This window comes from Talpa occidentalis, unplaced genomic scaffold (genome assembly GCF_014898055.3).
Source record: "Talpa occidentalis isolate TD23 unplaced genomic scaffold, MPIMG_talOcc4v2.1 talOcc4.11, whole genome shotgun sequence".
Taxonomy (NCBI): domain Eukaryota; kingdom Metazoa; phylum Chordata; class Mammalia; order Eulipotyphla; family Talpidae; genus Talpa; species Talpa occidentalis.
In genome coordinates, this window is record NW_023601104.1 from 71813323 (window position 1) to 71840730 (window position 27408).

General features: G+C 40.8%; 1 protein-coding gene across 5 annotated transcripts; it reads left to right on the forward strand.

The window, feature by feature from the left end:
* Positions 1-1897: 1897 nt before the first annotated feature.
* PPP1R36 (protein phosphatase 1 regulatory subunit 36) lies at positions 1898-27408 on the forward strand. 5 transcript variants are annotated; one of them, XM_037503497.2, is made up of 12 exons: positions 1898-2007; positions 2655-2719; positions 5760-5825; positions 9452-9538; positions 10057-10154; positions 10250-10316; positions 12191-12289; positions 18396-18530; positions 25274-25316; positions 25879-26057; positions 26142-26333; positions 26881-27408. In XM_037503497.2, the coding sequence occupies exons 1-12, from the start codon at positions 1936-1938 to the stop codon at positions 27065-27067; spliced, it is 1290 nt and encodes a 429-aa protein (XP_037359394.1). In that variant the 5' UTR covers positions 1898-1935; the 3' UTR covers positions 27068-27408. The 5 variants fall into 5 exon arrangements, with proteins under 5 accessions (XP_037359394.1, XP_037359396.1, XP_037359398.1 ...); XM_037503499.2 differs by having other exon boundaries at positions 2658-2719; XM_037503501.2 differs by lacking the exon at positions 18396-18530.

Consider the following 27408-nt stretch of genomic DNA (forward strand, 5'->3'; position numbering starts at 1 on the left):
ACTTTTTTTTTTAAAGATTTACTCATTTATGCATGTGAGAGCTAGGGTGTAGGCCAGAGGTGGGGGGAGGTGAAAGGATTCACCAGAGACAGAGTAGTGAGCAGAACAGGCAGATGTACTGAAATACACTGCTGAGGGGAGGAGAGGTAGGGGAGACAGGAGAGGTCTGCTATGCAATATGTGGGTTAGCTCCCTGGCCACGGATCTAATTTGTGCTGCAGTGGCTGCTGATAGCTTCATTGTGCCACCAGGGAGGCCCCACATCCTGAAGAAAAAATTTTAAGGGAAACTTGTATTTCCATTTTAGGCTATGAGTTTCTGATGCCATTTAAAAAACTTAATTGGTGAAAAATCTAACCTAAGAAATGGATGGGTCACTTTTAAATAATGATTTAGAGCAATAAAAATCTCCCTCTCCCTTTTTGCTAAGGTGTGGTGACAAAGCAGTTGTAAGATGGTCCCTTCAGAGTTATCAAAGGTTTCCTTTATTACGTCCCTTATGTACATGTGAAGAACTTGTCATGTAACTTTCATGTAGGTTATTGTTTTGGGTTCTCCTGATCGTTAACTTAGTTTTGTACATTATCAGCCTGAAGTTAAACTGGTGAGGTATAAAAGACCTTTGTTTTTCTATTTGAATTTCTTTACCAATTAAGATAAATTGAAGCAGTTGACTGAAATGTGAATTCTGGGTTTCATCCAGATTCCTTGGTCTTTCTCAGGCATATTTGTAGCTTGAACTCATTTCTCCCCGATGTCTCTACCCCAAATTATATACACTGTTTGGTGAAATGCTGTTGGTGTGACTGGGATATTCTTAGTCCTCTTGAAGTGAGTCATAGTAAGTCAGCCTTGATACCACTGCCTCAACAGAGTGCCAGTTTCCATATAACTGCACCAAATGGAACAGCTATCAGCAATAGAGTCAAGTGAGTAGAACATGAATCTAGATGATTGCAATTTTTTGTCACGATAGCCTGTGATTTTGTATTACCAAGTAGTGAGACTGGGAGGATGGGGGTAGGTGGAAGCAGTGGGATGTCTATTGCTTGCTCTCTACACACATATTTTTAATGCCATTATTTTAAAGTTTATGGGTACATACTATGACTGTTTACTGAGCATTCACTGTCAAGCTGTGGGAATTAAAAAAAAAAAAGATGATGTAGGCATTCACAATCAGGTATCATTTATCATTGCTCACATTAGTGGTAGAAGGAAAACAACCAGAATCTGCATGTGAACTCAGCTGTAAAAAGGAGTTACAAAACACAAAATTCGAAAAGTGTAAATAAATGTAAAAAAATCAATTGAATATCCATTTACAGAAAGCGGGTTCTTTGCTTTGAGCAACACTAAATAAAGGTAATGCCTTACACATACCACTACTTAAAAATCTTCATAACCTCCATTTGAGTATTTTTCAGAGGCAGGATCAGTGTTGTCCTGATTTCCACAACGACCTATGTAGAGCCAAGCTTTCTCTGCTAACACTTCTCGTCTTCCCCCCTCAACACCCCCAAGGCCCAACCTGGATTTGAACTCAACCTAGGGCTAGCTGTCGAAGTTTGTACACATTCGTCTTCCCTATGGAACTGACTCAAGTTAATCCCAATCACAAAACAAAAAAGTGGTTTACAGCACGCTTGGAAGGCCCTGGAGTCTGGATTAACTCCTGGGCAGTTTTACTACAGATAAAGCCCCCGCAGCTTTATCCACAGTAAAGGTGGTAAGTCAGTGAGCGGACTTGGCAGCGAGGGCATCCAGACACTCCCCCGACCCCCCACCACCACCCCCGCTCCGGCGGGTCGCCCCCTCCCGCCCCACCCGCGGCGGAGGAAGAGTCGGGCTCCCCGTCTCGCCGCCTGTACCCTCCCCCGCCCGGCCTTGGGCCGCGTTGCCTCGGCGACGCCATGAGGCCGGCAGGGTGAGGCCATGTATCGGGTGCCAGAGCTTTATCCGTCGAGGAAGACGCGGGCGAACCGGCAGCCCAACCCCACGGCCGACGTGAGTGCAGCTCGGCCCCCCGCCCCCCGGCCCCGGGGCCCGCCTCCGTCCTGGCGCGGGGGTCCTCGGAGCGGCGGCGGAGCTGGGGGGAGAAACTCTGGAGGTGTATTTGGCCAGGGGTCCTTACAGCATTCTGGCTTCCTACGCAGATATTTAACTATTAAAGTATCACTTCACCTTCTCCAAGTGTTTGGATCCCACGGAAATAGTTGTATTGTGGGGGATCCCCTTCTGGGTGGGCTTGTGAGGCCGGGTGTCAGCCACGGGGGCGAAGGGGGGAACTTGGTTTCCTGCTGACTGCCCTGAAGGGCGGCGGCAGTGCTGGGCCTGGCTGCTCTAAAAAAGTTGAGGTCGCCCTGGCTTGGGTTTATTGTGGTCTGAGGCCAATAAATCGGTAAATTACTATGATGAACCCTGAGTTAGTGCAGACGAAGTGGTTTCTTTCTTTCCTTCCCTTCTACTGAAACTGCACCTGAAAACAGTCGAAAAGCAAAAAATTCTGGCTTCTCATAAAAAGAGATGCTTTAAGACTGAATCTTTATTGAATAAAGTACGACTAGTGGGAATTATTGTTAAAAATATATTGTGATATGTGGATTGTGAATTGAACTTTTAATTATTTTTGCTGCAATCATTTCATTTTACAGCAGTTGGGATTGCGATTAGGGATATGGTACTGGAAAGATGAAACCAAAACTCTTGAATTCAGAAGGTAAATTTTAACAGAATTTTATTATGGCTTTTGTAAAAATTACATTTGCTTAGGGTAGAAAAACTCAATGCAGAGAATACAAAGAATAAAAAATATATATCCACTGAAATCCCACTGTTTGTATATGTCTTTGATGAATAGCATCCAGATAACACTTTCTGGTAATATTTATTATTCGTTCCAATGTACCAGACACTGCACTATTCAGTTTACCAAACCTTTGAAAGCGTTTCATGTTAATTCAGTTTAGCAGAGGAGGAAATTGATGTCAAAAAGTTAAGCAATTTGAGTAAAATTTAAGTGACTTAGCCAAATCGCAGTTCAAATGTGACTAAAATGGTTTTAATCTAGGTCTAATGGCTTAGAACTCCTGTTTTGTTTTGTTTTTCCTCCAGAGTCCATACATTTAGCTACTTTATAAAATTGTCTCTGAGTTATAGAAGTACGGTCTTACATTAATGGGATCATGTTACACTTAGTAGTTGGTAAATTTTAGCAGGTAAAATCTAAGGTAAATTATTGGATTAGAAAAAATAATATTACTCTCCATACTACTCAATTAAATGTGTATAACTATACAATAATACTAGCCACTACTTGCTGTTGCTGTGCACTATTATGCTCCCTCATTTGCTTATTTTTCTTCTTTTTTTTTTAAAGATTTATTTATTTTATGCATACAAGAACTATGGTACAAGGCCAGAGGTGGGGGGGGGGGCGGGGGTGAGAGGATTCACTAAAGAGAGTGGGGAGCAGAACAGGCAGATTGACTGAAATACACTGCTGAGGGGAGCAGCGGGTGAGACAGGAGAGGTCTGCTGCTCCATGTGGGTCACCTCCCTGCCTGGAGATTAAACTCCTGCTACAGTGGCTGCAGGTAGCTTCACAGTGCTGCTGCTTAACTCCTTGCACCACCAGGAAGGCCCCCTTTTGCTTATTTTTCTGATTCTTACAACAGCCTTGGAATGTAAGCATAAGGTCCCCATTTTGTAGATGAACAACTAAGGCTCAGGGAAAATAAGCAATTGAACCAGTCATACAGCCAGTAAGCAACAGAACTGACATTTTGAATCAAAATTTGTCTCATGTCAAAGCCCTTCCCGCTGTGTATAGGTCTCCCTTGACTAGACTGGTAAGTGCCTTCTAAAGATGGTTCCAGGAACATGTCTTACTCATTTTCATGTTCCTGGAACCATCTTTAGTAGGCACTTACCAAATGTTTATAGAACATGTTCGATATCTAGGTGCAATATATTCAAATGTGCAATATATTCAAAGGTGCAATATATTCAAAGGTGCAATATATTCAATATATTCAAAGGTGCAATATATTCAAAGGTGCAATATATTCAAAAAAATATATTCAATATATTCAAAGGTGCAATATATTCAAAGGTGCAATATATAGTCATGGAACATGTTCCATGACTAGAGGTTGGGAACCAATTAAAGACTAGTTTTAGGAGGATTGCAGATAGTTATGCAGATAGGTAAGAAACAGTACGAGTCAGAACTAGTCCATGTTAGAAGGAAAAGAGAAGGTGGCGAATTAAATACTTAAAAGATGAGATCGGCAAGATGGAATTGATAGACGGGTGCCTGGATGTGAAGTTAGAGGGAGAAATAGGTGTCCAGGCTGACTCCCAGTTTTCTGGGACTGGGTGGCTGGAATTGCCCTTCACCCACATACAGAATAAAAGAACGAAACTGATGATGTGTTTGAGGTTATTAAGACAAACATGGAGCTAGAGGTTAGGAAAGAAGTTCCAAAGCAGATGTAATTTATAGTTATAATGGCATATTTAATGTCAAACATAAATATTTTAAAGGCTAAACATTAGAGTCAAAATCAAACATTTGTATTTCATAGAATCTTTATTTCAGTAATTCTGAAATCACCAAAGTAGTGATTTCAATTTCTGTTCACAGAATCTGCTGAGTAGCTTCTGAAACATCACACTCAGCGAGTGTGAGATAGGTAGTGAGAAACGCCGTAAGACAATTTTGGGATTGCATAGACAAGATTATCACAAGTGTCAAAATACATGCTAAAACTACAAGAGAATGTGGGTATAAATTTTAACTGCCAAGGTTTTCTTTTCTTAATCCTCATGTCTATTTAAAGGGTACCTTAATTTTCTCTTGTTATGATAAAAATTGGGTGATACTTTTTCCTTATTGACCGTCTTGTAAATGAAGTGACTTTGTAATATTTTCAAACTAATTTTCAGTATTAATAATAACTCACCCAAGTGAGACTATTTCCTTCTATGAGCCTCTTTAATAAATTTACAGATATTGGCTTCATACTACCTGTCATATTCATCAAGTGTTCATATTCATAAACTAAAGTTTCTTTTGGTTTTTTATTCTTTAAAATTTACTTGAATGATTTCTCCTTGAATGATTTCATGGAAACTACATGACTACACGACATTTGGAGATTATATGACATAATGTTAAACAATCAAGGTCAGACACAGAAATGTAAATACTGTATGATTCCATTTATATGAAAATTTGAAATAACAGGGAGTTATCAACTAGGAGGGACTGGGGAATGGTACAAGAGAAACTTCTAAGATGCTAGAAATGGCCTATATATTGATCTGGATATGGTTATGTGGCTACATACATAGTAAAGAATTCATCAAGCTGTGTATTTACTTTCCATATATTACTACATGTAAATTATACTACAATTTAAAAAGTTGAAAACAAGAAAAAGAAGCACAACCTAAAACCCAGACTTTGTGGAGTACACAGGTTGGCGGCAGGGAGGAGAGATGGGGGAAAGGAATGCCAAGGAAGAATAGATTAGGGACAGCCCAAGCTGGACTACCTTGGGCATCCAACTGCAAGGGACAAAGCTAAGGAAGAGGAAAGCAGAAGTTTGTATGTTTCAGGACAGAGTTAGTGCTTGGATTCGATGAACTAGAGGTACTGATTCCCTTTTAATGTCCAGTCATATCCCAACAAATTAAAATGTAGGTTTGAAGTCAGTGAGGACCTGCGAGCTGCCACTTGCTATTTTTTTCAGAGGCAATGCTGCGAAGACTTATGTCCTCCCAATTCTACTGATGAAACCAGCCAGAGGCAGAGAAGGGTGAGAGGAGACTGGCAAGCATGGGGCCTGCTGAGATGGACAGCCAATTCAGTCACTGTGCTGGTACCTAGTTCTGTTTAGTATCTCCCCATAAGCCTTACTCAGCACACTTGAAGGAACTGCATCTGTGCCCCTCCCCCAGTAGCATTGAAGGAGGAGATTGAAACTAGAGAGACAAGATGTGGTGATCTAAAGGAGAGGTGAGTAGGACTCAAATGGAGACTGGCAGAAGAGGTAAATCTGGCCTGTATGCAGTAGGAAGTTGCAGGGAAGAGACAGGAATGTCCTTTCCACTAAGTGGAGGATGATAGTATCCTTTGACATAAGAAAGGCTCAGGTTGTGGAGGAGGCAAAAGGTACAGAATATGGAGGTAACTACCTGTGAGGCTATGGACTCAAGAATTCAGCAACTGAAACTTGGTCCTCATGAGAGAGGCTGGTGTGCCATTAGAGTGGGAGGTGAAATGGTTGAGGCAGAATTCTAGGGATATTGGGCCCCCCTGGTGGTGCAAGGGAGGGGTTAAGCTTCAACACTATGAAGCTATCTGCCACCATTGCAGCACTAGTTCAATCCCTGGCCAGGGAGGTGACCCACATGGCGCAGCAGACCTGTCCTGTCTCGCCTACCCGCTGCGCCCCTCAGCAGTGTATTTCAGTCAGTCTGCCTGTTCTGTTCCCCACTCTGTCTCTGGTGAATCCTCTAACACTCCACATCTCTGACCTGTACCACAGCTCTTATATGCATAAATAAATCTTAAAAAAAAAAAAAAAAGAGGGAAGAGGGCCTCCCCGGTGGCGCAGCGGTTGAGCGCTGGGTTGCGAAGCTGCCCGCAGCCTCTGCAGGGCGGTTCGATCCCCAGCTGCTCCCCGGCCACCAGAGGAGGGTCCCACATGGCGCGCAGACCTCTCCTGCCGCCGCTGCTCCCCTCAGCAGTGTACTTTGGTCCTTCTGACTGTTCTGTTCCCCGCTCTGGCTCTGGTGAATTCTCTCATCCTCCCGCGTTTCTGACTGTACCCAGTGCTTGTATAAATAAATAAACAAACAAATAAATCTTTAAAAAAAAAGAATTCTAGGAATATTCCTACTTTTTAAACTTATAAAATAAGTTTAAACTTATGAAATAAGTTTAAAAAAATCCATTACTTTAAAAATCTAAAAATACCGTTAAGCAAAAGCAAGCAAACAAAAAGAACTTGCATCCCCACTGAGCAAGAGTAACTGTTAATACCTTAACATTTATTAGGGAACTTTCCAAATCTCCTTCTATATGTACACACACACATTTTTTAACTTACTGTTTCCTGATTTCCATTTTTTTCCCTCACTACAAAGTTGTTCATATATACTAAAAACAAATACATAAAGGTATGAAGTAGAAAGATATTCTAGCAGAGTTCCCCAAAGACCATACATGCATCAATGTTAACAGTGACCTCCTTATTTTTATTTATTTTTTTTATGTTCAGCATACTGGTTACATTTATTTTATATCCTGTGACTGATAATTCCAGTATCTAAAATCTTTGCAGGTCTGATTTTGTTGCTACTTTTTTTTCTTACAGATTTATTAAAAAAATTTAAATTAACTTTTTATATTGGAAGATTTCAATCATAGACATATGAAATTAGGGAAGTGGTGTAACAAACCCCATCGTACCCATAACACACATTCAACAGTTACCAAATTCAGATCAACTTCATTTCATCTATGCCTCCATCTACTCTCCCCCTTTATTATTTGGAAACAAATCCCAGACATAATACCATTTCATCTATAAATATATCAGTATCTTTAAAAAAAAAGAAAGCTCTCTCTTAAACAATATGACTCAATTTACTTGCCTAAAACTGTAAATAGCAATTTCTTAGTATTACATGATTACATGTTCAATTGGTACTCAGATGTCTCCCGTTGTCTAACATTTTTAAAATTTGTTTCAATGAGGATCCAGGTAATCTCCATTCATTACAGTTGGTTTGATAAATCCCTTAATCAGTGTGCATATTTTAAGCTTTTGATAGGTATCCTCTTATGGTTCTCAGGAAGAAGAGAAAGGCCAAGAGAGAGGGGGCTACCCAAAGGGGAAGCATGATTAGAAGGGTGGGAAGAAAAACCCTGAGACACATAGGCTTAAAGGTAATAGAAGTTTTCTGACAAAGGAGATGGGGGTGGGGAGGGGTCAGCAACCTCAGGTGCTAGGGAGAGCGCAGGTGGGGCAAGAGATAATGGGATGTTATAAATCTTGAGCAGTGACAAAGGGGGTGGCTGCTCAGGAGGCAGCATTGCCTCGGGGTTGAGCACATGACTCTGGCTGGAGGTCCTGGGCCTGACCTTGTCTTGGCACTTGCTAAGTGATCTTGATCAGGTTGCTTTATCTCTTTCTGAGCTTCAGCTTTTCTCATATGTAAGAATGGCAATAATAGCAATGTTTTCCTCATGGAATTGCTGTGGGGATTTAAATGAGATTGTGCCTAAAAGCACCTGGTGCATGACAGGTGTGCTTGAATCAGAAAATCTTTCCAAACTGAGCACAAGTGTTCTGTTTGCTGTGAAATTACTGCAACATTTTTCAGGTGGGAGTGTTTTGTGTGTGCTAGTGTTCTGGAGACTGCAGCACACTAGAGACAGAATGTGAAGTCTCAAATGTTAATCTTTTTCTGGGTGGTTGTCCCGTATGTAAATACATGGATTAGGTACTGCTGTGCCTCCAGTTCTCTTCAGACTCCTCTCTTCATAAATGCTACTGTTAGGGGGAAATGATGTCCTGAGCTAATCCCATACAGGCTTTGTGGACCCCACCCCCACTCCAGACTAAAGCCATCAAGACTCTGGGAAAGACAAATCCCATCACCACCAAGGGAGGGTGGCTGGGACCTGAGGGTGGAGTTGGGTAGCCAGGTTGGATATAAAAAACCAAACACGTGGGCCTTGGGCTCTCTCTCTGGCTCGCGATCGCTCGCCTCCTGGCTTCACCGCTCCTGGCTGGCGGCGAACTCTGAGAGCGCCATTTTGGGATTCCTGATCGGCGGATTGGGTAGGACTCATTTAAAACTTTGTCTCCCACTTTTCTCCCAGAGCTGTACATTTCCTCATTTCCCCTTCCCTTGTAAATAAACCTTTTATGAACCTTTCGCGTGTGCCTGCAGTAGAGCATTGATAAGTCCTTTTAAGCACGCGGGTGAGGACCCATAGTCAGGCACCCCGTTTTGTATCGGGGTTGCTCTACAACACTACTACTGAGATTACATAGGTTACAGTCACGATAGGATTAGTTTTTCCCTGGGAAAGGTTAAGTTCCTAATTTTCTCATTTCTTTTTTTGTTCTTTTTAAAGATTTATTTATTCATACAAGAACTGGTGTACAGGCCAGAGGTGTGTGTGTGTGTGTGTGTGTGTGAGAGGATTCACCAGAGACAGAGTGGGGAACAGAACAGTCAGACTGGCTGAAATACACTGCTGAGGGGAGCAGCAGGTGAGACAGGAAAGGTCTGCTGTACCATGTGGGTAGCTCCCTGGCCAGCCGTGGATCGAACTTGGGCTGAAGTGGCTGTGGACAGCTTCACAGTGCTGCACTCAACCCCTTGCACCACCAGGGAGGCCCTAATCTTCTCATTTCTTTTACAGTTTTACACCTACCATAGAGCCCAAGGAAAAAGGAAAGAAAGGCAAAGCAGTTCACTTTGCTGAAATTGATGGTCCAGCTTCAGAGAGGTAGTGTAAGTTCCCAGCACCAGTACCTCTTCCACAGAATGGCTTACACCTTTACAGAAGTGAGAAACTATCCTTCCCATTATCCAAGGGGGGGGGGGGCGTGTGAATGCCTATTACAGAAGCAACACACACCACTTCACAATTATGGTGGGAGTTCTAATCTTCCCTGTAAATGCATCCCTGTAGTAATTTGGCTGTTAATAAAATTCCAGCTTTTAGTACTTTAAAATCTGAAAATGGCAGCTACATCTACACAAATAGATTTTTTAAGTGCCCTATTTTGGCTGGAATTGGTGTTTACATTTTATGTCAGGCAGTATGCATTCCTCTTACCCCTAGCCCAGTAAATAATAATGTTGAATAAAATGCATTCTGAAACAGCCCTACATGAAATGAAACTCATGCCTGACATGCAGGCGCTCACCATGTTGTAGTAAAAGCTTCCTACACCTCAGAATAGATTAAATTCAACCAAAACCTTTCAGAGCCCCAGTAGCAATTGTTATGTTCCAAAACAGATTGACAGATAAAAGGTACACTTCAAGAGAAGATAAGTCACTGAAAGCCTCAGAGAAACGCGGTCAGCAGGGCAACGTCACACTGCACGATGCTAAGTGTAAGTGACCATTTCCTCATTCTTATGTTACCTAGTGTGAGCCACTAATGCAGCTCTTTGACTCTTTTTCAATGGCCCATCTTTTCTCCCTTCAGTTGTTGCTTTGCTTTTGCTGCAAGATACTGAGATGCAGCGAATCTGTTCTTTTACAACGTTTATGAGGTATGTGATGCTTCTGAGACATTTAGATCCTCTATCTTTTATTTCGAGATAATTCTATCTGGTAAATGATGACAAATCTGATGACAGTAGTGTGTTCATAGAGTAGGACCTTATATGCGGTTGCCTATGCTTTAGAAATTTTAGGAAACCAAACTCTTAACAATGGCTACTCTAGGGAATAAAATGGTCACAACGGGGTGAGAGGAGAGAGATTTTTACTTATACTTGTATTCATTTTTTATTTATTTTTTAAAAAAGATTTATTTATTTATGCATACAGGAACTAGGGTGCAGGCCAGAGGTGTGGGGGGGTGAGAGGATTCACCAGAGACAGAGTGGGGAGCAGAACAGGTAGATCTACTGAAATACACTGCTGAGGGGAGCAGCGGGCAAGTCAGAAGTGGTCTGCTGTGCCATGTGGGTTACCTCCCCAGCCAGGAATCGAACTCTTGCTGCAGTGGCTGTGGATAGCTTCATAGTGCTGCACTTAACCCCTTGTGCCACCAGGGAGGCCCCACTTATGTTCATTTTGTAAATAATGGAAAAATATTACTTGTATAATAGACTTTTTAAAACTGAAAGCTGATAAGAAAGAATATAATAATTTAGTGTATAACCTCCAAAAAATTTTTACAAATTCAAATTTCTTACATGTTCAACAGTATGGTAGATAGATTTTCAATGATATATTTAGTTGTGTGATAGGCAGGTATACTAGAACTTGTATTTCAACTTATTCTAATGTTGTGCCCATGTATTTTATTTTTATTTTTATTTTTTTGGTTATTTTTTATTACTTAAATTTTATTTTTATATTACCCATACTATTACAACCCCCTTATTTTGACCCCAAGCCCTCCTTTCCCCATCCCCCAACCTCCATAGAGTGTCTCTGGTTCATAGTTGTTGATTTTGATATTTTCTTTCTTATAGTTATTCTTTTTCCTGGTCCCTTATTTAAGTTTTCTAGATTCCTGCTATGAGTGAGACCATCCGGTATTTTTCTTTTTCTTTCTGGCTTATTTCGCTGAGCATGATCCCTTCTAGCTCCATCCATGTTGCTGCAAATTGCATGTGTTTATCTTTTTTGAGTGCTGAGTAATATTCCATGGTGTATATGTACCACATCTTCTTGATCCAGTCATCTATTTTTGGGCATTTGGGTTGTTTCCAAAGCTTAGCTATTGTAAATAGTGCTGCTATAAACATAGGGGTGCAGGTGCTCTTTGGAATTGATGTTTCTGTGTCCTTTGGGTAAATACCTAGGAGTAGAATTGCTGGATCATATGGAAGCGCTATGTTTAGTAGGTCAGGAAATCTCCACACAGCTGTCCATAGTGGTTGGACCATTTTTGTGCCCATGTATTTTAAAATTCATTTTAAAATTTATTTTATTTTCTTGGGGTAATGTTGGTTTGCTTATGTTTTAGAAGTACAGGGTCTCCCCTTTCAGGTGTTGTTACCACACTACCAGCAAACCACTCATAGTCTTTTGTGCTCCCTCCCCATTTTGTCATCCATATATATTTTTTAAAGATTTACTTATTTATACATACAAGAGCTGGGGTGTAGGCCAGAGATGTGGGGGCAGGGGTGAGAGGATTCACCAGACACTTAGTGGGGACCAGAACAGGCGGATCAACTGAAATACATTGCTGAGGGGAGCAGCGGGTGAGACAGGAGAGGTCTGCTGCCCCATGTGGGTCACCTCCCTGGCTGAGGATCCAACTCATGCTGTAGTGGCTGTGGATAGCTTCATAGAGCTGAGACATAGCCCCTTGCACCACCAGGGAGACCCCATATACTTTTTTATGAGAAGCTTTATGTTTGAAATGTTAGCGTTAATTTCTTTTTTTTTTTTAATCTCTCCATAGGAATAAGTGTCTTGACAACTTCCTCATGGCATTATTATACTACTTATCTTATTACCTGGAAAAAAACTCACTGGAAAGGAAACCCCAAAGCTATATGGTGTAAGTGGAATATTGTGGTGACACTTAAAGTCTTATCACTGCCAATATTAAAATTAACTATCGCTAGGAAAAAAAAATAATGGAGTGTTTCAAATTTTTGGTGTATACCAAAACATTCTACGGGAGGAATGTTTTTTTTTTTCTAATTTTAATTTTATTTTCATATTCCCCATACAATTGCAACCCCCTTATTTTGACCCCAATCCCTCCTTTCCCCACCCCCCACACCCCATTAAGTATCTTTGGTTCATAGTTGTTTGTTGATTTTGATTTTTACTTTCTTATAGTTATTCTTTTTCCTGGTCTCTTATTTAAGTTTTCTAGATTCCTGCTATGAGTGAGACCATCCAGTATTTTTCTTTTTCATTCTGGCTTATTTCGCTGAGCATGATCCTTTCTAGCTCCATCCATGTTGCTGCAAATTGCATGTGTTTTTCTTTTTTGAATGCTGAGTAATGAGGAGTACATTCTTTTTTAAAGTTTACTGAAAAATGTAAATGGGTATTCTGGTTTTGTTTTTTTTTTTTGTGGGACCCTCTCTGGTAGCTGGGGATCGAACTGGCGCTGCAGAGGCAGCGGGCAGCCTCGCAACCCAGCACTCAACGGCTGCGCCACCAGGGGAGGCCCATAAATGGGTATTCTGTTAAACTATTCCATCACTAGACCATCACTGCCCAATAGAAATATGAGAACCAGATATGTAATTTAAATTTTTCTAGTAGCCATATTTTAAAACACAGGTGCAATTAATTTTAATAACATTTTATTTAATGCAATGACTCAAAAATATTATCATTGCATCATGGAATCAGAGGGTTATCGATGAAATGCTTTTTTCTTCATTGTAAGTCTTTGAATCTCATCTCTCTCTCTCTCTTAAATTCCTTTAATCACCTATTTATTTTTGAGGTAACATTGCTTTACATTGTTTGTATTTTAGAAGTATACAAAATCTGTCCCTTTAGATATTGTTGCTGTGCCCATGAACAAAACACCCACAATGTGCCACCATAGTCCATTGAGCTCCCTAACCCCTGTTATGGTGGCGTCAGCTCTATAATCAGCTTTCTAGAATTCGTTCTTATTTGGCTTTATCTGGCTCTTTGTTTGGTTTCTGTGTATTCCACATATAAGTGACACCATCTGTCATTTGTCTTTCCCCTCCTGGTTTATTTTGCTTAACAAAATCCCCTCCAGCTGCAAATGGCATGTTGCTGCAGATGGCAAGAGTTTATCTTTTTTGATAGCTGAGTGGTATTCCATTGTGTGTATATACACATCTTCTTGATCCACTCCTCTGTCTTTGGGGATTTAGGTTGTTCTCAAAGCTTGGCTATTGTAAATCATGTTGCAGTGAACATGGGGGTGCATGTTTCCCTTCAAATTAGTGTTTTTGTGTTCTTTGGGTAGACACCTAGTTGTGGAATCTCCAGGTCATAGGGTAGATCTATTTTTAATATTTTGAGAAGCCTCCATACTGTTTTCCATAGCGGCCAGAGCAGTTTACAGTCCCACCAGCAGTATAAGTGGGTTCTTTTTTCTCTACATCCTCACCAGCACTTCTTGTTTCTGGTCTTTTTGATGTGGGCTTATCTCACAGGTGTGAAGTAGTATCTCATTGTGGTTTTTACTTGTATTTCTGTGACAATAAGTGATATGGAACATTTGTTTATGTGCCTCTTAGTCATCTGTATGACTTCTTGGGAGAAGTGCTTATTTAGCTATTCTGCCCATTCTTTAATTGGGTTGTTTTCTTTTAGTTGAGCTATATGGGTCTCAAATAGATCTTGGATGTCAGCCCCTTGTCAGAAGTATGGTGTGCAAATGTTTTCTCCTATTCGTGACAGTTTCTTTCACTGTGTGGAAGCTTTTTAGTTTGATGTAGTCCCAATTGTTTGTATTTTCTTTTGTTTTCCTTGTTGCTGGAGACAAAGCCCTACGGGCAGCTATGCTTGAAGCCTGTGTGGTGTAATGTTTTGTCTATATTTTTTTGTATGTATTTTATAGTTTTTGGCCTTACATCCAAGTCTTTTTTTTTTTTAAAGATTTGTTTATTTATACAATAGCTGGGGTACAGGCCAGAGGTGCGGGAGGGTAAGAGGATTCACCAGAGACTGAGCGGGGAGCAGAACAGACGGACGGAAGGCAGTGCTGAGGGGAACAACAGGTGAGACAGGAGAGGTCTGCTGCACCATATGGGTCTCTCCCCGGCCAGCCAGGAATTGAACCCATGCTGCAGTGGCTGTGGACAGCTTCACAGCTCTGCACTCAACCCACTGCACCACCGGGGAGGCCCACATCCATGTCTTTTATCCATTTTGAGTTGATTTTTCTATATACAGTGAGATAGCAGTCTTGTGTTGCATGTGGCTCTCCAGATTTTCCAATACCACTTATTGTATAAGTTCTAATTGCTCTGGTTTTGTAGATTAACTGGCTTCTTTTTCATAGCTTTACTGTCCTTAAAGGTGTGGGTTTATTTCTGGACTCTCAATTCTACTCCATTGGGCTCTGTGGTGGTTTTTTTTTTTTTTTTTTCTATCTCGTACCTCTTTACACTCACAAAACATCTTAATTCAGACTCACCACAGTCAATGCTCAATAGACACGTGTGCTTTGTGGTTCCCATATTGGACAGCTTCTATGTAGGTACTGTTTTTATGCTTTTGATGCTTAAAAAGTTCTTGCAAAAGGCTTTATAAGAATCAATGAAAGAAACTAAGAATAAAACTGATATGACCAAACTGCTATTCCATATCATAGAAGAGAAACACAAGAGTTCTTATGCTCCATATGAAAAATTCAACTGCTTTAGGCAGAGGTGACTGAGAGCTGTACACCCAGGTCAAGAAACTGGGAACTCAGAGTCCAGAACAAAACAATGCCTCTCAGGCATGGTGACCTTTCCAAAACCATGTAAGTTTCCAACTGCCCAGGCTGCCCTCTCCAGTACGTGTGGCAGCAACCCAATGACTTAGCTCTTAGGAATGCTGCCTGGCGTCACTCACTTGTTCCTGCAGAATGCTTTTTTTTTCTTCTTTTTGTTTTTAAAATGCAAAATCCTTGTAATCAAACAAGCAATTTGAAAAACATTTTATGGATAGATAAATTTATCTGGACATCAGCTTTATAAAGGACAAAATAAATAATTCAAATACAGCTGCCCTGCGAAAGCCATCATAATATGTACCATCCGTGTCACTTCAGGGCTGCATTTCACAGCAGGGCAGCCAGAGATCATCAAGTGTTTCTATGGCAGCAAGCACAGGGCTCAATCCAGCTATGGACTCAGAAGGTTTGAGGAGTTCTCATTATTCCGGAAAAGAAACTTCTTAGACTTTGGGGGCACATTAGCTTAGATTGTGTAGAGTTTTTTTCCTCTCCCAATTTGGAGAGAGGAAATCTGCTAATCTAACAGATTTGTATTATTCCTTAATTTATGAAATTAGATAACAGAAAAAAAAGTTTCTTAGTTACTTAAAAAATGCACTAAAATTTATTAGAATACAATAGTATAAGGTTGACTTTCTTCCAAGGAATAAGTTACAAAATAAAAATAAAAATCAGTCCCAGTCTTAAAGTTATTGGTTCTCTGGTATGAGTCCAAAAAAGTTATGCTAACTTTTCATTTTTACACTTTTATTTTGAGGTTTACTTATTATAGTAGAAGTAAATATAGATTGCAGTGAGATATCTGGACATAAAAATAGTAGTCCCCCTATTCCACTGTTTTGCTTTCTGTGATTTCAGTTACTCAAGGTCAGCTGAGGTCCAAAAATAATTAGTACAGTAAGATATTTATTGACCTATAGAAGTCAATTTTATTATAATATATTGTTATAATTGTTATTGTTTATTTCTTATTGTGCTTAATTTATAAATTAATCTTTATCATAGGTATAAATGGATAGTAAAAAACAGTAAATTACATATGTATAGGGTTGGGTACTAGTCAAGGTTTCAGGTATCCACTAGGAGTCTTGGACCATACCCCCTGCAGATAAGGAGGGGTTATTAGAACTTTAAGGGGAAAAAATTTATTTCATTCAAACGAATGCCGTGCTGTGGGGATAAGCAATAGTATCTACTTCATAGTTATCAGTGCAGATGAAATGAGACAATGCATGTTAACTTAGCACTTGGCACTTGGAAGGAAAATACAAAGTGTGAGAGCAGAAAGAGAAGTATAAGAATATCAAAGAGACACTTTGATGGTTTTATTATTTTTTAAAGATTTATTTATTTATGCATACAAGAGCTGGGGTACAGGCCAGAGATGTGGGGTGTTAGAGGATTCACCAGAGACAGAGTGGGGAACAGAACAGGCAGACTGACTGAAATACACTGCTGAGGGGAGCAGCGTGTGAGACAGGAGAGGTCTGCCTTGCCATGTGGGTTGCTCCCTGGTGGGCTGGGGATTGAATTCGTGCTTCAGAGGCTGCAGATTGCTTCATAGTGCGGTGCTTAACCCCTTGCACCACTAGGGAGGTCCCACTTTCATGGTTTTAGATTAAAAGCCCTAATTCCAGAAGAAGCTGCTTTATGCTCATTTTACAGATGAAGAAGCTATGGCTCAGAGAGGTTAAATAGCTGGCTGGAGATTACATGCCAGGTAATTAGTAGAGCTGAGATTGGAGCCTGGGTCCATCAGATTCCACAGCCTAGGCCTAAACCACCATGCAGTGTGCCCACCCCCTACCAGTCAACAGTGCTCTCTGTCCTGACATCATCCATTTATAATTAGGATTTATAGCTTCTGAACAAAGCTATGTGCAATCATGTATGGAGTTTTACACATCATAAATATTTTTCAAGTTATTACAGTCTTCATAATTGTCATTTTTAATGGTACCATGCTTCTTATTAAGCCAATGTATGTTATTGACTTACTGATCTACCTATTAAGAGTCAGGGTAGTATGTGGTTAAGGGGACTTTGGTGCCTGACTTAAATAAATCCCACAGGGAGTCTTGTTAGGTTAATAAATGTCAAGTCCTTACACAGTACCTGGTTGTATTACTAAAGCCTATATTACTAAGTCTTATCGCTCTATTTTATGTATTTTGGGAATTTTCAGTTTTTCTGATAGACAAATAGGCAAAATTGCATTGGATATTCCCTATGTTTCCCTCTAATTTTGGATGATTTAAAAAAATTAATTTCCAGGAGAGATTATTGTATAAGAGTTCATGATGAATTGTATGACACTTGAAATTACTATCAAAAATTTCCCCAGAGCCTAATAAAATGCCAGGTTCTACCCAGTACAGAATCTTGGGGAGGGCTTGACTTTGGAATTCACATTTTAGCAAGTACTCCACAGGTGGTTCTTACATATATTAAAATTCAAGAACCATCAGCCTAAAAGTTTCAAGGCATTTCTTGACTGTTTTTGTTTGGTCAAGAGTAGCACTAGCAATAGGCAGCTCTGGCAAAGCAGGAGTGAAGGGTGAGGGTAGGGATAGCTGAAGGAAATAGGAGGCAGGAATGGTAATTTAGGCCACTGGGGCACTCATGGGATTATGTTTGGGTTATATGATATTTGGGCATTTAAAGTTGGAACCCACTTTATTCCAGAAAGTCACTTTATTTCAGTGGCTCACAAAGTCTTCTCATTACATGTGGTCATGTTTTGTGCTTTGAAATATATGTATTATCCTTACCCCAGCTCCCTTCTCTCACAGCAGATCCTCAAGGATCAGTCTAAGTGGTTCATGTCAGAATGGGCAGTCATTTGTCCCTGTTGTTTTGAGTGCTTTTCATTTGGTTTAAATCTTTTTGAAAGTTAAAAGGCAGGGGGGGAAAGCTAGTTATATTTCACTTTTCAATAGCAGTACATTGGACTGCAAAAACTTCTAATAATAGGCTTCAGACCTGCTGTAACCATAGAACAGGTTGTCTTCTCAAAAGTTCATTTGCAATTCAATTGGGAGCCAAGAGACTTTGTGGGCCTCCCTCTGGCACAACTCAAATGAAATACATGAAAGGATGGGTGAGGTTTGTTGACGCACATGTATTTCTTTTACAATGGTTTATACCCTTGACTTTTCCTGAATTAATAGGGGCATTTGTCAAAATTAATCCAAGCTATCATTTTTCTTTTCAGGGGCCTTGTAGAGAAAAAAGAGATGGAGCTGGTTTTAAATAAGTTAGAAGCAGCACAGAAGTACTTGGCACAGAAGTACTGTATCCTTGTTCTGGGCTTGGGAATGCCCGATAAGCATCACATGTGCTGTGGGAAGTAAGTGTGCAGTTACGGTTTCTTTAGCGCTTCAGTTGTTTGTATAGCCACTTCCTTAAGACCCTTACATTTGACTTTTGGAACTGCGAGAAAGTGTTTCTTTTTTTGTTATGCAGGATAATTGGGCTCAGGTCAGACTTTGTCCCAAACATAGACTATGCCTCCATTGAGAGAGTCAAACATGTACATGAAGAATCCCAGAATCTAAGATGATACTTTAACAGCCACCCACTGCTTGAGTTTAAATGACCTCTATCCCAAGATGTGTCTGCTCAGAGGAATCTTGCTCTCAACCAGCAGGAATCCTGCTGGCAGGCAAGAGCCACTGGCTGCTTGGGCAGGAGACTGAGCATTGGGCCAGTGTTGAAGGGGACATGGGGTGTGTTCCCTGACCTTTTTTTTTTCTAAAAAGATTTATTTATTTATGCATACAAGAACTGGGGTACAGGCCAGAGGTGTGGGGGTGGTGGTGGTGAGAGGATTCACCAGAGACAGAGTGGAGAACAGAACAGGCAGACTGACTGAAATATACTGCAGAGGGGAGCAGCAGGTGAGAGGTCTGCTGTGCCATGTGGGTAGCTCCCTGGCTGGCCGGGGATAGAACTCGTGCTGCAGAGGCTGCGGATAGCTTCATAGTGTTGTGCTTAACCCCTTGCGCCACCAGGGAGGCCCCTGATGATGTTTGATAGTCATACACATTATTGCATTTCTGAGTTCATTCTGTTCATTACTGGGTTAAACTATTTACCTTTCTTAGTTTTTAGAAATAGGGTTTTAAAAAAAATATTTGAAATTTACAATGTTAGCTGAGCTATGGGTCTAAGATATTTTTTCTTTATTTTTGTAATCTTTAGCAGTAACCCTTACTAAATGGTTTGCTTTATCTGCATTTTAATGTTTTTCTTATGCATTTAGATTTCTGCCCTTCAGTACAGTGAACTTTACAACAATGGGATGTGATTAATATTTTTTTCTTTTTTTATTTTTCTGATTGTTGAAACCTTTTCCTTTCTACCTACAAAAGGAAAAATTAGGTTGGACAGAGACTGTTGAGTTAATAACTTCATTCTTTAGTTGAAGTAGAGTTTCTATTTTAGTTGAAATAGATTTTCTTCCATTAGGGTGTAAGAGGCAGGCCTATGTTCTCTCATTTGCCTATTTATAAAGACCTACATTGGTCTGTACCAGCAAGGATCTACATTAGTCTATAAAACTTAAAAACATATGAATATGAGGTTTCTCTAAAATGGGAGTTAAAATGTCTATCAATATGTTTTCAGTTCAGGCTCATTTTCTTTGTGTTTTGGTTACATTTTGGCATTGTTGGCCATTTCTCTAATCTTGCACCACCTCTCTTGTCCACAGTGGTAGAGATACTTGATTTACTTCCCATGTGCATGCTGTCTGTGATTTACCATGATTTAGGAATGCTCTCTTTTTTTTTTAAGATTTTATTTATTTATTTTAAAGACTTTTTTTTTTTTTTTTAGATTTATTTTTATTTATTTATACAAGCACTGGGTACAGTCAGAAGCGCGGGAGGGTGAGAGAATTCACCAGAGCAGGGATCAGAACAGGCAGAAGGACTGAAGTACACTGCTGAGGGGAGCAGCGGGCGGCAGGAGAGGTCTGCGCGCCATGTGGGACCCTCGCCTGGGTGCTGGGGATCAAAACGGCGCTGCAGAGGCTGCAGGCAGCTTCGCAACCCAGTGCTCAAGCGCTGCGCCACCGGGGAGGCTCAGGAATGCTCTCTTAATGAATCTCTACTGCCATTGATTCAGTTCTGCTATTTAGAGTTTATGTTGCTCTGTTCAGTTCTTTTCTAGAGCTGATAAGTTTAGCACTGTCTTCCAGTGTGGCAGTCATGAAAATGTGCCACTCAGATCTGCTTCTCTAGGGGGCATCATTGACCATTGGCCCCAGATACTGTTCTCTGAACGCATCACCAGTTTTGTGCCGAAGCTTCCCATGTACTGTCTCCAGGCAATCTCTGAGCATGAAAGGGGCAGAAAGCAAGCCCATTCCCACCCGGCAGGAGACCCTCTGATGGATGACTTTGACTTGAGGACTTCCCTTTGATCCTGTCAAAACTTTCTGAGAGCTGCCCTGCAGACTGAGCCTCTTCCTACCCAATCCTTCCCGGGAGTCACACCTGCATCACAGTGTGTCAGCTCTTGCTTTCTCCAGCTCCCTCTCTGATTTCTCTGTTTGTCCAGTAAATCTCTTGTGTGTCTTAGTGAGCACAGGAGTACGTATATGCCTTCAAATTAGTGTTGTTGTATTCACCAGATGAATACCTAGGAGTGGAATTGCTGGACCATACGGTAGATCTATTTTTAATATTTTGAAAAGACTCCATACTGTTTTCCATAGGGGCTGGGCCAGTCTGTATTCCCACCAACAATGTATGAGGGCTCCTTTTTTTCCCACATCCTTGCCAACACCCACTGTGTTTGAAAGTAAGCAATTACAACTCTGTTGAGTTGTAGCTCATTTCAAGGAGATGGTGATCTTTTTATCGTTATGTGCAACATCACCTGGTTATCTAGTAATTCGAAGAAAAATCAGTTTAGCACTTGCCATCACCATTCAGATAATAAATTCCATACAGCTGAATAAATGATATAGAAGAAAACAGATTGTAGCATGTTTTTGCTAGTAAAATTGGCCATGGGGTGGGCCTCCCTGGTGGCGCAAGGGGTTAAGACGCAACCTGTGAAGCTCACTGCAGCAAGAATTCAACCCCTTTCCAGGGAGCTACCCACATGGTGCAGCAGACCTCTCCTGACAAGCCTGCTGCTCCCCTCAGCAGTGTATTTCAGTCAGTGCTTGTTCTGTTCCCCACTCTGTCTCTGGTGAATCCTCTCACCTCCCACAATTCTGGCCTGTACCCCAGTTCTTACATGTATAAATAAATCTTTTTAAAAAATTGGCCTTGTATTTGGATTATATCCTTGAATGGAGTTTATGTTGTTCTCCTGTTTGTTTTTTTAAGTTTTATTTATGCATCCAAGAACTGGTATGTAGGCCAGAGGTGGGGGTGGTGGTGAGAGGATTCACCAGACACAGAGTTGGAGAGCAGAACAGGTGGGTTGACTGAAATACATTGCTGAGGGGAGCAGCGGGCAAGATAGGAGAGGTCTGGTGCACCGTGTGGGTCACCTTCCTGGCCAGGGATTGAGCCTGTGCTATAGTGGCTGCCAATAACTTCATTGCGCTGAGACTTAACCCCTTGCACCACCAGGGAGGTCCCTGGTTGTTTTTATCTAGGAGAAGATTAGACATTGTTTTTAACAATTATAAGTGGTTAACTGATTTTAATATATTTCACTTCCTCTGAACATGAATAATCGAATATTGTCATGAGAATGTTTTCGTGTATATATTCTGACTTTTCTCTCTAATATATTCACACTCAATATTGGACTAGAATACTTTAACTTTGGAGTTAAAGATTTCGATAGAACCAGCAATTTGGGGGTTGCTAATTTAGTGCTTTCATGTTTCTGGAGAAGTAGGAGGACATGCCTTTCTATTCTAAATGCATCTGTGAAATTCTGATATTACAAAAACCTTGGCAAAATTTTGATAAACATGTCGAGTAAAAGCTCTCTGTTTTCCAGGATAGATAAGAAAACCATCTTAATGGCAAATGCCGTAGAATTAGATCTGTTCTTTGGTTGTGGACTATTCTGGTCCCACCCCTACCTCTATCCTAGGATTTGTAGTCTCCTCCTCTGCTGCTAGTGCAGCTTGATAACAGAGAGGTGGACACTGGGGATGAGGTTGGGAGATAGGGGTCTCTTTGGAGCTTTATAATAAAACTGTATAAATCATCCTTAAGCCTCATACCCTAATGGTCTCTTTCCCCTCCTACTAGAGACATTCCTTTGAAATTTCCTTGCTCAGAGCAGGCCTTCCTCTGTATTTACACTGATTTCACCTAAAGAGGCAGGGGGAAGTAGAAATACAGTTTTTTTTCCTTTCCAGTCCAGAACCCTATGGGGCCTGTTCCTAAGCCTCACATCCCTTCTGGAATAACAAAAAATATGCTATACTTTCCTCATTTTGGTTTGGAGCTAGGAGTCTAAATGAAGCAAGAAGAAAAAAAATAATTATAACAGGCTACTGGAAGTCTCTAGATTTACCCCCAGGTTGGCTTTCTGCCTCTCTCCCCTCAAAGACAGAAAGTGCAGTGTCTTTGTGGACCAGCATGGTTGACACTTCTCCCTTGTGGCTGGTCCATGTTGTTAGTATAAAATATATTGTATAAAGAAGTTAAAATGAATAAAAGATCTCAATAATTTAAAAATTATTGAAATACTGTTGGGGGGGTTGGCTACAATAAACATGTTATTTAAATTAATCTCATCTGATTTTTTTTACAGAAAAATTAAAAATTTAAGACAAAATGAAAAAGTAAAAATTACATGTGTGACTTACATTATTTTTCTATAGGCTTGTGCTGTCCTAAGCCTTGTTTCAATTTGTAGAGGATTTGGTAGCTGGCATTTGTTACTTATACTCAGTAAATTTCTAAATTTATAATCAATTTATAGCATTATATGCTAATATAAAAATTATTTAAAAAAAAAAGGAAAGGAAGAAAAGTGATTCAAAATTCACCAGCCAGAAGTGAATTTGAAGATTTCAGCTATGAGCTTCTTAAGTGTACTCATTCTTTGTCTCCATTTTCTGGACTCATTTCAGTTTCCATTTCAGATACAGAGTTAAAATGGTGAGAAACAACCCACTATGTTCTATACTTGTTTCTGCAGTGTGGGATACATGGGTTTGTTGTAGGATTTAAGAAAGAAGGCCCAATTGTAAGGCAACTTGAGGGAGAAGGAAATTCATGCTACCTTCTCTTCTAATGTTTTTTAAAAAGAATGAAAAGAACTGGAGAGAAAGTATGTGCTTCCTATGCAAACTGTTCATTTCAAAACCTTGCCAAAATGGTGCTGGTTTGGGTGGTCAATTCAAGGGCTGCTCTAAACCTGCTCCCAGAATGTCAGCTGACTTGGTTTTCCAAACAGTGTGGCTAGCTTTCGCTTTGGCTTGGCTGTGTGCACAGTCTCTAGTTTCAGCTGGCGGGGACCATAGAAGGACGGAAATACCACATCAACATTCCTGTCAGGTGGAGGCTTCAGGTGCCACAAAAAGGTCATTGAGGCTTGTCCTGAAAACTTTCTCATAGGTTCTGTTGTTCAATATTTTTATCTGTGAAATATTCTAAAGAGGAAGCTTGTTTCCCCATCATGCTGGACACTTGAGGACAGACATGGAGATCTGAAAGTTCTGAGTTTTAGTACAGACTCTGCCCCTAATTAAATGTCTTTGGACTCTGGTCTTAATTTCAGGTTCCCCAGCTGTGGTATAGGTCAGAGGTGCGGAGGGGTGAGAGGATTCACCAGAGACAGAGTGGGGAACAGAACAGGCAGATTCACTGAAATACACTGCTGAGGAGATCATCAGGCGAGATAGGAGAGGTCTGCTGTGCCATCTGTTTGTCAACTCCTTGGCTGGGGATTGCACTCAGGCCATCGTGGTGATAGTACTGAGACTTAACCCCTTGGCCACCACGGAGACCCTAAATGCATTTTTGACTTGTGATATTTTCAACGTACAAGGAATTTGTTGGGAGGTAACCTAGTTGTAAATTGAGAAAGATCTGTGCTATTGCCTTAATTCTTTGTTGAAGACTTGCACACAAGACAACCAGTGTATAAACGAAGAATCTAGGAGAGAAGGGACTTGCCCCAGTAAGAGTTGACCCATCTGTTCAGTGTTTCCCCCAAATAAAGGGCTAGTTTGGGCCCATAGAGATTCTAGAGTCCCCATGAGAAGGTGGGAGGTCCTGAGGGTTTAGGTCATCTTCCCCAAACATGGGTGTTCAGGACAGTTCTGAAGAGCCTGCCACTGGGCCAATCCTAGCAGTCAGTTCCTTTAAGGAAGGCAGAACTCAAACCAAGATCAACGTTGGTGTGCCCTGGGTCAGGTCTCGGCCTCCATGACTGATCTAGTGACGATAAGCCCAGTCAACTCTCCAGTCCTTCCCAGACCACACCTGCTTTCCAAAGGTGGGGAATCAGAATAAGAATAGCCTGTGTCAGGGAGGGAGGCTCAGCTCATTGAGCGTGCCCCTGCCTGTACAGTGTCCTTCACACTGACTTTGTGTCAGGAGGTCTCCTGGGCCAGCACTTGCCTTTAAGTGACAAGGCACGGTGTGCATGTCTTGTGCAGAAGGAAGAGCACATGGCTGTCCCCAGCCTATTGTTTTTTTTGTCCATTTTGTTTCTGTTTCTTTTTGTACCCAGTGGCCATAACCATTGCTTAAGGTATTTTTCTTTTTCTCCATTTTAGACTTACCTCTACTTCTTTACTTCCGTATCTACTAACACCATACTTCTCCACTTTGCCACCTTTCCATTCCCCTCACTTCCCAAACATTCATACTATCAGAGGCATTTGAAATGATACATTTCCTCACTCACTGGCTTGTTTATCCTGAATCTATATTGATTATTTTTTCACCAAACACCATAAGAATTTGATCCTGATAACCTAGGATATTCAAGAAAAATATATTATAAATGCCTTTTGGTACTGTTTATGTGCCTAAATTGTCTTGGGGCTATACTATAGGTAATGACCCAGCAGAGGGGCCTTTTGAGTTCAGGACTTACCTATATCAGTGAAAAATTGAACTTCACTTTCAATCCATAGATTTTATTATATTACAGGGAGAAAATATCAGATACCCAAAAAGACTGGAAATTCTTTGAGGTGAGTCACTTATGTTTGGAGCTTTTCTCTTTGATGTAAAAGAAGTATAGCAGTATTACCACTCGCCACTTGATTTTAGTAAATATCCCTTTCTCCCTCCCTCCCTCCCTTCCTGCCTTTTTTAAAAAAAAGATTATTTATGCATACAAGAACTGGGGTATAGGCCAGAGGTGTGGGGGTTGAGAGGATTCACCAGAGACAGAGTGGGGAACAGAACAGGCAGATGGACCGAAGTACACTGCTGAGGGGAGCAGTGGGCGAGACAGGAGAGGTCTGCTGCACCATATGGGTAGCTCCCTGGCTGGGAATCGAACTCAAGCTAGCTTCATAGGTTGCATCTTAACCCCTGTGCCACCAGAGAGGCCTGACTATCCTTTCTAAAAAGAATGATAGTTAGGTAAATATTAGGTCTGATTTTCCTCCTGCAAAGGTGAGCACATGTATAATTCTCAGGCATTTGAGAAATAAGGCCTCTGGGTTTATGTATATAGACACTGAGCAACTTTCCGTGTCATCTGTATGGGTTGTGATTCTTGTCTGTTTTCTGTTGTATCTGTTGTAGTCCTTCTATACTTTCTGTACATACGTAGCTTGGATTGTCTTCCGGCGCCAACACTTCATAGAGATTGAGGAAGAAATTGGGAGGCTCTTTCGTACCAATTTGTTCAACATTCCTCGAAGGAAGCGAGAAGAGGAAGAATCAGGAGGAGCAAAGAAGCGCATGACTTTTGCACAATTCAGGTCTGATCTTTTGACTTTTCTAAGCTCAAGGACATAGAAAACAGGATGATATGCCCTGAATGTTGCCTATCACCCCCTCCACAGGAGAATGATGGCAAAACGCCCAGCGATTAAAAAAGCCATTAATATGCGCTCTCCAGTCATGTCCACTTTGCTGCCATCTTTCAGAGAAAAAGCTCAGAATGTCTTTGAGAAAAAGTGCTATCAAGTAGGCATCAAACTGTCAGACGAGATACACAAAAATCAGGATGAGCTGGACTTTGTGCCCATGCCAATGTAAGTAGCTCAGAGAGAAGGGGAGTGTTGCTTCCACTGTGGAGGGTAGGGTGGGATGGGGGAGAGGATGGGGGTGGGGTACCCAGGCACCAGGAACTTTGCTGGAAAGTGGAACAAAAATAAACGCACCAATTTCTAACCCATATCCTAGTCATCTCCACTTGCTTCCTTTCCAGAGCAGCACTGGGCGTGCTGGTACAGACTAGAAAAAATTGCTGGAAAGTTACTCTAGACTTCAAGTAGTTCTCATTTGAAGTAGGAGGTTAAGGCTGAGGTTTTTCCAATAGAAAAATCATCTTTGGGAAATGTGGGGAGGGCCAGCACAAAATTTTGCCATGGACAGAGTTTTTGGACCCATATTTAAGACCACACTGGTGGTTCAGGAAAACTTAAAAAAAAAAAAAAAAAAAAAAAAGACAGTGTGCGTGTGTCTATGTGTGTGTGTCTTAGCTTTAATATTGAGTATTTACATGGCACAATCACAACCACAACCACACACCTTAGACTGGCCCCACTGCTTTAGCTATACCAATAATTCTTTTCACAGAGTTGGCATCTTGGGGGAGCCTCGATGTTTGTTCAACCCCCATACCCTTATTCCCTATGACCCAGAAGAAAACTTGCAACAATCTGGAAGAAATTCTTCCCTGGTTGAAAGAAACGACATGAAGATTAAAGATACACTGGATATGGTCATGAGAAAGCTGTGTTCTCAAACATCTTTGCCTAAGTAATCCACTACATTCAATTTCTGTAATTAAGTCTCTTTATTTGAAGTAAACTACTTTGACTTAATCATTTACATAGGACTTACATTTGTCATTAAACTTTTGAAAGTATTCACATTTCATGAAAAGCTCAATAGACTATTAAAGAATTCCAGGAAGCGCTTGAAAAACTCATTTCTCTACACTTAAGAGCTTGCTTTAGTATTTATTTAATTCTTTGGCTCCTGTATTTCTATTCAGGGCATTGAAGCAAGGCATTCAACCAGTGTTCTAGTGGGAATATTGAAGAAGTAGTCTGTTTCCAAATTCATTTTTCCTTTATAGCACATTTGAAAATAAAACTTCAC